The sequence below is a fragment of the Hippocampus zosterae genome, chromosome 1 (assembly GCF_025434085.1).
Source record: "Hippocampus zosterae strain Florida chromosome 1, ASM2543408v3, whole genome shotgun sequence".
In the NCBI taxonomy this organism is placed as follows: Eukaryota; Metazoa; Chordata; class Actinopteri; order Syngnathiformes; family Syngnathidae; genus Hippocampus; species Hippocampus zosterae.
In genome coordinates this window covers 34,289,944-34,302,565 of record NC_067451.1, presented here as the reverse complement: position 1 = coordinate 34,302,565, position 12,622 = coordinate 34,289,944, and the positions used below count along the sequence as shown (strand labels likewise).

Here is a 12,622-nt window from a genome sequence, read left to right as displayed (position 1 = left end):
TTGAGGTCATATTTACTGATATTGTATACATTTTTTCTCTTGAGTGCGCTTTGATGACATTGTATTCAGTGTTTCGATAAAGCAATACACAGTATGTTAGGTTTGTTGACAGATCCAAATAGCTGCTATAGATTAGCAATGTGCTTTGGTGCTGCTTTAACATAGATACCATTACGTTTCAAAAAAATGAACTACCTTGTGAAAGAAGATGTAATAAATATTGGAATATTAACAGGAGGGCGGCCCGGTAGTCCAGTGGTTAGCACATCGGCTTCACAGTGCAGAGGTACCGGGTTCGATTCCAGCTGCGGCCTCCCTGTGCGGAGTTTGCATATTCTCCCCGGGCCTGCGTGGGTTTTCTCCGGGTGCTCCGGTTTCCTCCCACATTCCAAAAATATGCATGGCAGGCTGATTGAACACTCTAAATTGTCCCTAGGTGTGAGTGTGAGCGTGGATGGTTGTTCGTCTATGTGTGCCCTGTGATTGGCTGGCAACCGATTCAGGGTGTCCCCCGCCTACTGCCCGGAGACGGCTGGGATGGGCTCCAGCACCCCCCGCGACCCTAGTGAGGATCAAGCGGTACGGAAGATGAATGAATGAATGAATATATACAGGTATTTATATACTGTATATATATAGAAATATATATACAGTACATCCATCCATCCATTTTCCGATCTGCTTATCCTCACAAGGGTCGTGGGGGTGCTGGAGCCCATCCCAGCCCTCTTCGGGCAGTAGGCGGGGGGACACCCTGAACCGGTTGCCAGCCAATCGCAGGGCACACAGAGATGAACAACCAACCATGCTCACACTCACACCTCGGGACAATTTTGAGTGTTCAATCAGCCTGCCATGCGTGTTTTTGGAATGTGGGAGGAAGCCGGAGAAATCGGAGAAAATCCACGCAGGCCCGGGGAGAACATGCAAATTCCACACAGGAAGGTTGGAGCTGGAATGGAACCCAGTACACACGCACACACACGCACACACACACACACACACACACACGCACACACACACACACACACACACACACACACACACACGCACACACACGAACACACACACACACACACACACACAACCGAACACACGCACACACACAGGTACCGGGTTCAATTCCAGCTACAGCCTTCCTGTGTGGCGTTTCCATGTTCCCCTAGTGCTTGCGTGGGTTTTCTCTGGGTCCTCCGGTTTCCTCCCACATTTCAAAAACATGCATGGCAGGCTGAAATCTGAGCAGTTTGGTAAAATAGATGAGTCAAGTACCGAACAAACATGTCATACCTAGCCTTGTTAGCTATCTATGAAAACCAGCATGCTAGAATAGAAAAGCCAAATAGCTTGTGAATACATAGCGAGCTATAACACGCCAATATATTTCAGAAACTCCCTAGTGAACTTGACAAACTAACCAGGTAGCCAAGAACTGAGTAAACTGGTCTGCTAAAATAAATTGTCATCACCCACAGTACAGGAGTGGGACGGTATTACTTAGCCAGGTAGGAATGAGGTTGAACGTCACCTCACAAATATGGTTCCTTGCACTCTCAAATTGTTAGCAGTTCCCAACAGCTGACTCTGGGAAATTGCCGCATTCAAAAATGTTTCCTCGCTGTTCGTTGGAGGTTGAGTAGAAGCAGATCCTGTTTTTTTCTCCCTGCGAGGAAACTTTGCCAGTTGCACGTCCCCCTCCCGCTCTCTCGTCTAACCGTTCAGCTGCAGTACCTGGCACCTGCCAACTCCCCTTTGGTCGCCAAGAAGACGTATGCTCTGCTCTTCTTGCAAACTAGCGTTTTTGTTATTTTAAGAAGCCCTCTCCGTCGCCCAGGTCGATGTGCAAAGCTTTTAAAGAGATAAAATCCACAATCTAGAACTTTATGCTCCATTTTTTAGATGGCAGGGGTCAAAAGTGTCCGTGGCCCGGCCTCACATCGCTCATACGGCTACGTGCGCTCAAATTTTTCAATATGTTCAGTCTTTTGCTAAGATGGTTGTCTTCATGAAATCATGTTTGAGCAAGCGGCCAATTGTAGGCAAACAACAATTCTTTTAGAATTTGGACCTCTTGTTTTAGAATAGTTCCTTTGCAATTTTGCTTGCCTTAAAAATGACATAAAAGTATACTACAAGGTAGTTGATTTACAAATATTGATGAATTACGTTGCCTTGATACAAAAATGTATACATCATACAGAGGTGTTGTATTCCACAGTCTCCACTTTGCTGCCGCAGCCTATTTTCTTGCTGCACTTGTTTTTTTTCTCTTTACCATGAGGTCAACACAGGAGATCCTCATCCTCTTCCTACATTGCCATTGTTTGCGAGCAAGTCTGAGTCTCCACTGGGCTGGAGTGAGTTTCTTCTTTTTCTCTTTTTTTTTTTTTTTTTTTGGTGTCGGGGGCTGACCTCATTCTCCTATTGGGAAAAAAAATGTCTCCTGTCCAAGGAAAAAATACAGCAGACTCTCGTTCTTCTCCATTGTCATCATTTGTTAGTCGATCTCAGTCACAGCTTGGTTAAAGTGCCACTTTTGTTTTTACTGCCCTTAGTCTCCGTTTGGATAAAATCAGTCTCCTTACCGAGATGAAAAGAGAACAGACCCTCATACTTCTCCATTGTCATTGTTTGTGTGGATCATTTTCACCTTGGTTGTTTTCAGCTCTATTTTTTACTGCCCTTAGTCTCATTCTGAGTAACATGTGCCTTCTTACTGAGGCGTAAATACAGGAGACATTTGTCAAATAAAAGTGGGTCTGGTTCTCCACTTGCCTGCAGTGATCCATTTTCTTTCTGCCTTTCGGCTCCTCTAGGATCAAATGTGTCTTCTTACCAAGAAGGAAATACACAAGACTCTCATTCTGCTTCATCATTGTTAGCTTGACTCATTTTCCACTTGGCTGCAGCGCCCCATTTTCTTCCCACCCTTTGTCTCCTTTCAGATGAAATGTGTCCCCTCACCAAGAAGTAAATACAGGAGCCCCTTGATCACTTCCATTGCTGTTGCTGTTAGTGTGTCCACCGGGGTGATGTGCCCCAATTTCTTTTCTGCTATTGGAAATAAATTTGCCTCTTTACTGAGAAGCAGCGACAGGAGACCCTCGTTGCCCCCTTTTATTCATTTCAGACGGCGTTTCAGGATTGTTTTTTTTTTCGTGACATGCTGTCAATAAAAGCACCCCGTGCTCTCCTATTGTCAACTGAATGCCACTTGCTACGACGGCATTGATTTGCCCCCAGATTATGCTAAACTAGCGCAGCTCAGTGGATGGCGATTCTAGAGGATCCCGTTAAATTTGGCCAAAGCTTCCCTTGATGTCTTCTTTGTTTCTATACATACACACAGACAAAGAGAGAGGGGCGTTTGGGATAATATTAAACGCCCATTAGAATACCACTGATCATTGGTTATTTGTTATTCTCTTATTAGTTATTCTGCTGTGAGTAATTTTTGGGGCCACTGAGAAATTTTTCCAACGACCCGCCTCTTAATCCAAATACCAATTTATCATAACCAAAATTCCCATAACAGGAATCCAAAAGTAGCATATTTTGCATGAAAAAATTGTAATATTACAGGAAACAAATCCATATAATTGTGAGGGAAAAAACATCATAGTTATGAGAAGAAATATGCATTTTCTCTGGAAAAAAGATGGATTTTGCCAGGGGAAAAAGTCATATTCTTAGGAGAATTAATAAATAATAATAATAAAATCAAATTTTCAAATATAAAATAAATAAATAAATAATACAGATTTCTTCTTACTTTTATTCCCCCCAAAAATATTGGTGACAAAAATAGGATTTATTAATAACTATAATAACAATAATTACCATTATATAATAATAATGGTATAATATGGTATAATGGTATAAAATAATGGTGTAATAATAATTACCATTAAATATATATATATATATATATATATATGTATTCTCATAAAACGGGTCGTATTTTTTCCAAAAAAGAGGACTTCATTCTCATAACTTTAAAGTTGCTTTCTCCAAAAATATGAATTTGTTTGCGTATTTACATGAATCAAGTCAGATGTTTTTTTGTTGTTGTCTTTTTTTTAGAAAATAAAGACAGTTTGCGCAGGGTAAAAAGTCACAATCTTGTTGTAATGTTGTAATATTGATATTTAACAAAGAAAGAAAGATAAGTGTTAATAAGATCTGTTATTCTTGTAATATTACATACTTCATTCAAGAAAAGACACCTTTACTCTCCCAAAACTATGACAAAGTTGTTGAAAGAAATAAATCCTTTGGGGTGGCCCGGTAGTCCAGTGGTTAGCACGTCGACTTCACTGTGCACATCAATGTGGAGTTTGCATGTTCTCCCTGGGCCTGCGTGGGTTTTCTCCGGGTACTCCGGTTTCCTCCCACGTTCCGAAAACATGCATGGCAGGCTGATTGAACACGCAAAAAAATTGTCCCTAGCTGTGAGTGTGAGTGTGCATGGTCGTTCGTCTCTGTGTGCCCTGCGATTGGCTGGCAACCAGTTCAGGGTGTCCCCTGCCTACTGCCCGAAGACGGCTGGGGTAGGCTCCAGCACCCCCCGCGACCCTAGTGAGGATTAAGCGGTTTGGAAAATGGATGGATGGATGGATAAATCCTTTGTTGTAATATAAATAAATAAACAGGCCTGCCTTTTGTTAAAAACAAAACAACCCCTTCTTACGATTGCCTACATCCTTGGAATTTCAACCTCTCAACAGTAGATATTCTCAGATATGAAAACAGACAGATTTTTTTGGGGTGCGTTGAATCAAAATAATATGCTTGAAAACAACGATCAACATTTACATACCCAAACAACAACAACATGTTAATGCATTTGATCCGCTGATACTGTCAATTTGAAATAATGGCCTGTCTTTTTCATAAAGAGATGGAAACTATTGATTCATCACTCATTAGGAACAATTGGATGAATCAATGAATCGATTATTTAAATAAATGGTAGTTGCAGCCTTAGCTTATTATATTTGTTTCATTGGTGAATACCTGGCTGCACCTGTTTATGAATGTTTTGATTATATGCAGAGCCCCGAGCTTGGGCTTGCAAATCCCATCTTGAGAAGCACTTAAAGAATCTTGACGGCATCAAAACCTAGCAATCCAAATTTAAGGCTCATTTCTTCCTCCCGCTTGTCCCCGTTTAGTCTAAGGCAAGCAGTGGAGTGAAGGGAGGGGGGTGCCCGTCCCTGGGGCCTATTCTGTCCTGAATGGCCGCCCTGTGTGTTAAACAAATGGATCATCTTAACTTTTTGATTGAGTGAGCACAGACTAAAGGCAGACTTGAAACCTAATCTGGCGGGGGAAGGCGGGGTGGTGTATGGGCGGGGGAGGTGGGGCACATAACCGCTGCGCAAATGTTTGGCGGCCCTGCTTGGAGGGCCCCCGCCACAGACAAAGGGCCACCTTGCGGGGGTTAACAGGGGAATGAGGTGGGGCGGGCGGGAGTCCCAAAAAATAAGAGCCATCGACCGGGATGCGTCCTGGGAGTGGATTACTGCTGTGTCAGCTTTAAAACCTTGTTGGTCTTACCTGAAGTCTAAAACATTTATCCTGTTCAATTTACACAACATTTATGTAAAAAAATATAGGCAGTACTACAAACTTGTTTAATATATATCTTTTTTAGAATACATAGAAATAACATATTTGATTTGTTTACCGGATAAGGATAGATTTGAGGAACAGGCAACATACCTTTGTTGTAGTTGAAAAAAAAAAATCACTTTTTGGAATACCGTAATTACAGGGGTGTCCAAAGTCGGTCCTCGAGGGCCGCTGTCCTGCCTGTTTTCCAGCTCACCCAAGAGCAACACACCTGATTCAAATAATCAGGAACATTGTAATGCTGCTTCAGAGCTGATCATCTGAATCAGGTGTGTTGCAGCTGGGAGAGCTGGAAAACGGGCAGGACAGTGGCCCTCCAGGCCTGGAGCTGGATATGCCTGCTGTAATAGCTCCACTGAGGTTTTTTGTTGTAGTTTTTACAATTGTATAATTTGCATAGCCAGCTATAAAAATTTCATGAGACCCTCACGTGTGCATCATGCTGGGGTATAATGCTGCACGCTCTCCACGTGGCTACAGCAGCCTCTTTTCTTGCTGCCCATAGTCTCCTTCCAGATAAAGGCTGTCTTCTTGCCGAGAAGTAAATACAGCAGAGTCTCGTTCCCCTCCATTATTGTCATTTCTTAAGCATGTCTTTTTCTACATTTGGCCACAACAGCCTGTTTTCTTGCTGCCCTTAATCTCCATCCAGATAAATGTAGTCTCCTTGCCAAGAAGTAAATGTCACAAAGCTTGTTCTCCTACTTTCTTGTCTTTTGTTAGGGATGCCTTGTTCTCCACATGCTTGCATTGGCCCATTTCCTAGCTGCCCTTAATCGCCTTTTGTATGAAATCCTCCTCCTTTCTGGGAAGTAAATAGAGGAGACCCTTGTTCTCCTCCATTGTCGTTTGTTGCTAGTGTGTCTCATTCTCCACTTGGTTTTAGTCCTGTGGTTTCTTGCTGTTAAAGCCTCCTTTTTGGACAAAATGTATGTCCTTCCAGAGAATACAGCAAACACTCATGCTCCTACTTTGTTTGCATTTCTTTAACATGTCTCGTTCTCCACTTGGCTGTGGTGGCCCAATTACTTGTTACCCTTAGTCTCCTTTTGGATCATATACTCCTCCTTACTAAGTTGTAAGTAAAGGAGACTGTTGTTAATTATGTCTTGTTCTCCACTTGGCTGCAGTGGCGTGGCCCGTTGTCTTGCTGGCCTTAATCTCTTTTCAGATCAAATCTTCCTTTTCCTGAGAAGTAAATACAGAGGACCCTTAATCTGCTTTTCTCCATTCTTATTTGTGAGTGTCTCATTCTCACTTTGCTGCAGTGCGCCATTTATTTGCTGCCAGAAGTCTCATTTCAGATCAAATTTGTCTCCCTTCAGAAAACATAGCAGACCCTTGAGTGTTTCATTCTCCACATGGCTGAATGGCTCCAGTTCCTGTCTGCCCTCAACCTCCTTTTGGATACAATTTAAAACTGAGCATTATTATTGTTTCAAAGGCGGGTTTGCACATTTGTGTCCTATTTTTGTCAGAATGCACAACATGCATACATTCGGTGGCCCTAATGTGTTGTTTTTTTCTCTTGTGTTTTTTCAGCTCTTCTGGTGGTGGAGACAGAAACCTTTGGCAGCCACATTCGAATCAAAGGAAAGGAAAGCCAACACTACATCTGCATGAACGAGAAGGGCAAAATTGTCGGAAGGGTGAGTTATCCTGTGAATTACGTCAAATAATTTCTGAGGGGGAGCCCTTAAACCGTGTGGCCTCCGGCACGCACTCCTCAAAACAAAACCCCTTTGATAAGTCTGGGCCCATTCCTCCATTACGTAACTGTACTGCTCAATTAGCCGCCGCAATGACCACAATGCGCACGCACTGCTCATGGTTACTTAGGAGGAATGCAATTATGTCACCTGCTCATGGCAGGTTATATCCGAGGGGTGAAGATTTGGGGTTAGGGTGCATTGCGGGAAAGACACCTGTGGCCCACCGCTTCTCATCTCAATCATTCATCAAAAGCTGTTTCAGCCCTACAAGTGAAGGATGGACAGTGAGCTTTTGCTTGGTTTTAATGACAATGGAAATCAAAAGTAATTTAAAACACACGTTCCGTTACCATGATTATGTTGTGTGTTTTCTTCTTCCTCTTCTTTAATCTTCTTACGGGTAAAAAATTGTCTCCTTCCAGAGATATAAATACAGATACTGTTGTCATTGATATTGTTTGTTATCATGCTTTGTCTATGACTTGGCTGTAGCGCTGTTTTTTTTCACTGCACTTAGTCTCCTTCCACATCCTTTTTTTTCTACCAGAGAAGGTATTAAAAAAAAAAAAAAATAAACTATTCTCTTTCATTCATGTTGTTCTCCACATGGCTGTCTTGCTCTTTTTTTCGCTGCTCTTAATCTTCTTTTGGATATACAGCAAACACAGGCCCTTGTTGTTTTGCCTTACCTCTGGACATAGCACAGTATTGCCATCCGCAGTCACCATTTAATTTTCTTGCTGGCCCAGTCTCCTATTTGATAAGACTTGCCTCCTTAGCTTATGGAAGTAAACGTAAGCCACCTTTGGGAAGTAAATGTAAGCCACCTTTGCGCTTCTCTCTACCTCTGGACGCTGCAGCAATAGTGTGTATGATACTTTTCTGTGGAAAAAGTTCAATAATTCCGAACTGGTACGTATGTGGGGTTTAATGAACAAATGCTCACCCAGGACAACCGCAACAATTTTTTTTTTCAGTTTTAATCTTTTCTAATTTGTTGAAAATGTCTTTTCATTGTTTGGTTTTGTTTGGTTTTTATTGTGGGCAGCCCGACGGCAGGAAGCAGGAGTGCGTGTTCGTGGAGGAGTTCCTGGAGAACAACTACACGGCGCTGGTGTCGGCCAAGTACAAAGGCTGGTACCTGGGCTTCAATCGCAAGGGCCGGCCCAAGAAGGGTTCGCGCACCACCCAGCGGCAGCAGGAGGTCCACTTCATGAAGCGGGATCCCAAGGGCCGCGAGGACCGGATGGAGGTGTTCCGCTTCACGCCCGTTGCCAAGCGCACGCGGCGAGCCCGCCGGCTAAAAGCCAGGAGGAACTGATTGATTGACGGGTGGTTTGATGGACGGATGGATTGATTGACAGCACTCAGGAGGATGAACACTCCACAGACAATCTGGTCTTGAAAAAAACCCCCACATTTTTATTTTTCTACTTGACGTGTCCCGCAATCTTATTTATACGCACGGATAAACCACAGGAAGCTTTTGGGGACGGACGGCATCTTTGTTGACTGTCAAGCTAGGAGGTGACGCAACGCTGTAAAAATCAGCCAAGCGGGATATAGTGGAATCTGTTTGTGTTGCCCCGCCATGACGAGGACGCCATACTTTCCACTGGAAGAGGACGCCATGGAGACGGGAGGAAGAAGGTGGGATGGCGCCACCGGAATGACTGTGTTGCTTTGAGTGCAATACTTTACACAGCATTCTATTTTTTTATTGTTTCAACTCAATTCCACGTCTTACGCCTTCATCGCAGACGCACTCATGGGCTTGCCGGAGAAAAACTCTTTGTTCTTTTTGGTGATGAAGACTACCTCTACCTCCTGGTTTCTTGTTTTCCGAATCATGTGCGACCTCTATGTCTTGCGATTTCTACTGGGACACTCCTCTAGTGACTTTGCCACCTCCTCTCTCCAGTAATGTGTACTCACCTGTCTACTGGCAACCTTACTAACAATGTGACACACACACATTTATGATCTTCTTTTTTTTTAAATGTAAGCAAAAATAATTTTATGACTATTATAAAGATATTTATTGCCTCCCCTTTGTAAATAAAAAGTTTTATTTGGCCTCTGTTAATAAAATGAGGACTATATTTTAAATCAGTGACGTTGATGTCTTAATTGCAAGACGGGGCTCTTCGGTTTGTTGGGCATCATTTGGGTGAATTCTCTCGTGGCAGTTTGAGCTCCAATTCGCTCAGAATGGTTTCTTCAAATAAAAATGGCCGACTTCCTGTACAATTCTGAGACTTATTTTTGCATCCTTTCATGGTAGGCATGTCACCTCTGTATTACACTCTGTAGTCTCCACATTTCCACAACGTATTTTTCTGCCCACAGTCTCCTCATGGATAAAATGTTTGTCCATAGCTTGGAGAATTTTATACAAGCCACTGGCTGTGCCTTAAAAACCACACTGTCGCGTTTTCACGCTGCCTGCAGTCTCCTATGGGATAACATTTGGAAATACTGGAGAACCCGGTTCTGCTCTCCTAGTGGTGCTTAAACGTGTCATGTTTTTTTTTTTAAACGTTTTCTGCGGTACTCCTGTAAAACGGCACATCCAAAACCGAGCCCGGTCTTTAAAAAGCATTCTGGCAACATTACTCAAATATTTCAAGATCATACAGATGAGCGGACAGAGCACGGAATCGCTTTGCTAACCTGCTAAAAATGCTGTCTCCTTTTTGTTGTAAACACACAAATGGCGTGGACGTTTTTTCCATGTTTTATGAAAGGTGCTGCAGGAATGCGCAGCGGCATGCTTTCCTGAACGCTGTTTACGGGAACCGTCAGACTGAATGATGATGCCGCGGCGAGGCAGAAGCAGGAAGAAAAAAAATACTTTGGGTTTGAATTCCCAGAGCTGCTTCCTTCCATTCGGACCCCTCTCTACCTCACCCCGTCCGGCTTACCTTCATGGGTATGTGTGGTCGACTTTTAACAGCAGATGATTCACCGCAAACATGATAGATCAGCTTTTGTCTCAGATGTTGGAGTTAAAGCAGAAAAGACTTTAAGGAATGTTTTATGTCCCCCTTGTTGCTTTTTCATCTCATCAGAGGACGGGAAAATGCTGACGTCACTCTGAGGATTCATGAAGGGTGGTGAATCAAAAATGTTATTGGTTAAAATAATAGACATTGATTTCAAGGGTGTGAGTGTGTTCGACACCAGCACCCTCAATTCTGAAGGCAGTGGGCAAATATTTGTATGGCCCAAATTGAAGCTGAAATCATTTGTGAACACACAAATGAGTGGCTGCACAACCACTACACTTTCTCAGAAATGGAGACAGAGGACTGTTGGATCCAAATATTACCATGCAGGTCTGACAGAGTTTGGGCCAGCAGAGAGGGCCTTGAAGGCCGTGACTGCAAGCCCCTGCTGTTTCATAGTACTTAATGAATTAAGGCAGACAACTTCCACGAGAGGCGACCCGGTGGACCAGTGGTTAGCGCACCGACCTCACAGTGCAGAGGTTCAATTCCAGCTCCGGCCTCCCTGTGTGGAGTTTGCATGTTCTCCCCGGGCCTGCGTGGGTTTTCTCCGGGTACTCAGGTTTCCTCCCACATTCCAAAAACTTGCGTGGCAGGTTGATTGGGCTCTCCAAATTGACCCGAGGTGTGAGTGTGAGCGCGAATGGTTGTTGGTATCTCTGTGGCCTACGATTGGCCGGCAACCGGTTCAGGGTGTCCCCCGCCTACTGCCCGAAGAAGGCTGGGATAGGCTGCAGCACCCGCCGCGACCCTTGTGAGGATGAGCAGATCGGAAAATGGATGGATGAAACTTCCATAAGAAAACTTTCATAGCACATCACCAACCAAACATTAATGTCACAAAAAAGTAGATCCTGATTACTGAAATAATGACCGTCCTGTCTCAATTTACCGGTACTCACAAATGTAGATCAAATGGCATATGGGCCTTTTAACGTGAATGCAAAGCTATTACTCTGTTGTATAAATGGCAACTGGTGGATAGTTAGCTTAATTGTACCTTTTGAGCGTCGAGTGGAAACGCATTAAATTGTTCTGCCTGTCACTGTATATCAGCGACATAGATAGTTGGCTACATGTTGAAAATAAACAATCATTTTGAGACGAAGTGGATGATTTCCTGTCACAGTAGGTTTGGCGATGTGTCCGTGTGCCACATATACACAGCGCAATGTGTGAAGCGCTCCCTGTGTGAGCGAACATTTTTTGAGAGGTACTCACTCCCAAATAGCATTTGTTGCCAGGACCCGCTTTCTAAAATGACATATCATTCAAATCCTTTTAAAAAATGCTATTTTGTACAAATTTATGTTACTCCTTATCTCGACTCAATAGAATTTATTTTTAAAAAGTGTAAATTCACACTTAAGTCATGTCCCTGAACTTTCAGTCAGTCCTGTTCCCCTAACACATTACCCACTTATAAAATATGCAATATTTCACAAATCTCATGGTCCACAGGAAGTTACCTCATTCAGATCTTCTGTAGGCCATAGCGAGGTCAAAAGTATATGCACTTCAATAATGTTTCAACTGTGTGTGCGCGCGCGTGCGTGCGTGCGTGCGTGCGTGCGTGTGTGTGTGTGTGTGTGTGTGTGTGCGTGTGTGTGTGTGTGTGTGTATGTGTTTCTAATCACTTGAATGTGTCTAGTGTAAACCTGCTATCAACCATCTGCGACTATATTTCATGTATTCGCTAATTCTGTGGTAAAAACACATTCCTCTTACTTTCAGTCCAATTACTCAAAGGAGGAGTTTCAGTCTGACAAAGAAAGTCGCCTGAGAGGAGCCAATACGCAATTTGAGTTGCTCGATTTTGTATTTTGAGATTTGGAGTTGGAAACATTTTAGTTTAGGTTGACAGCATTACAAGCAATAATAATCATCATCATCATAATACCTTTATTTTGAAAGCGCTTTTCCTCGTACTCAAAGACACTTTACAAGAGTTTAAAACACAGGATTAAAAAGATACACTTTAAAGCCAACCATACATGATTTAAAACAAACACATTTAGAAGAAGAAAAACAAAACAAATTCAAAACGGCACTGTTTCGATGAAATTGGCCTATGAGTGATCTTTCGAATATTTTTGCGAAAACATGATTGGCTGTGAAGGCACCTGGGAGCAATTCGAAATGGTTTTGTACCAATCAAAAAACAGGAAGTGATTTGGGGATTTTTTTGGTGAAACGTTAGCATCAACCTAAAATCAACCTTTAACAGTTAAACCTTTTGATTAGGAATTTACACATCCCAAACTTTTT

General features: G+C 42.9%; 1 protein-coding gene across 3 annotated transcripts in view; it reads left to right on the top strand.

Moving 5' to 3' along the window:
• Positions 1 to 9,455, top strand: part of fgf24 (fibroblast growth factor 24) — a 231,495-nt gene extending 222,040 nt beyond the window's left edge. For all 3 annotated transcript variants that reach the window (XM_052060755.1, XM_052060763.1, XM_052060745.1), the window contains 2 exons: positions 7,177 to 7,283; positions 8,395 to 9,455. In XM_052060755.1, coding sequence (XP_051916715.1) covers positions 7,177 to 7,283; positions 8,395 to 8,667 — 380 coding nt within the window. In that variant the 3' untranslated portion in view covers positions 8,668 to 9,455. The remainder of the gene's footprint in view (positions 1 to 7,176; positions 7,284 to 8,394) is intronic.
• The last annotated feature ends 3,167 nt before the right edge of the window (positions 9,456 to 12,622 follow it).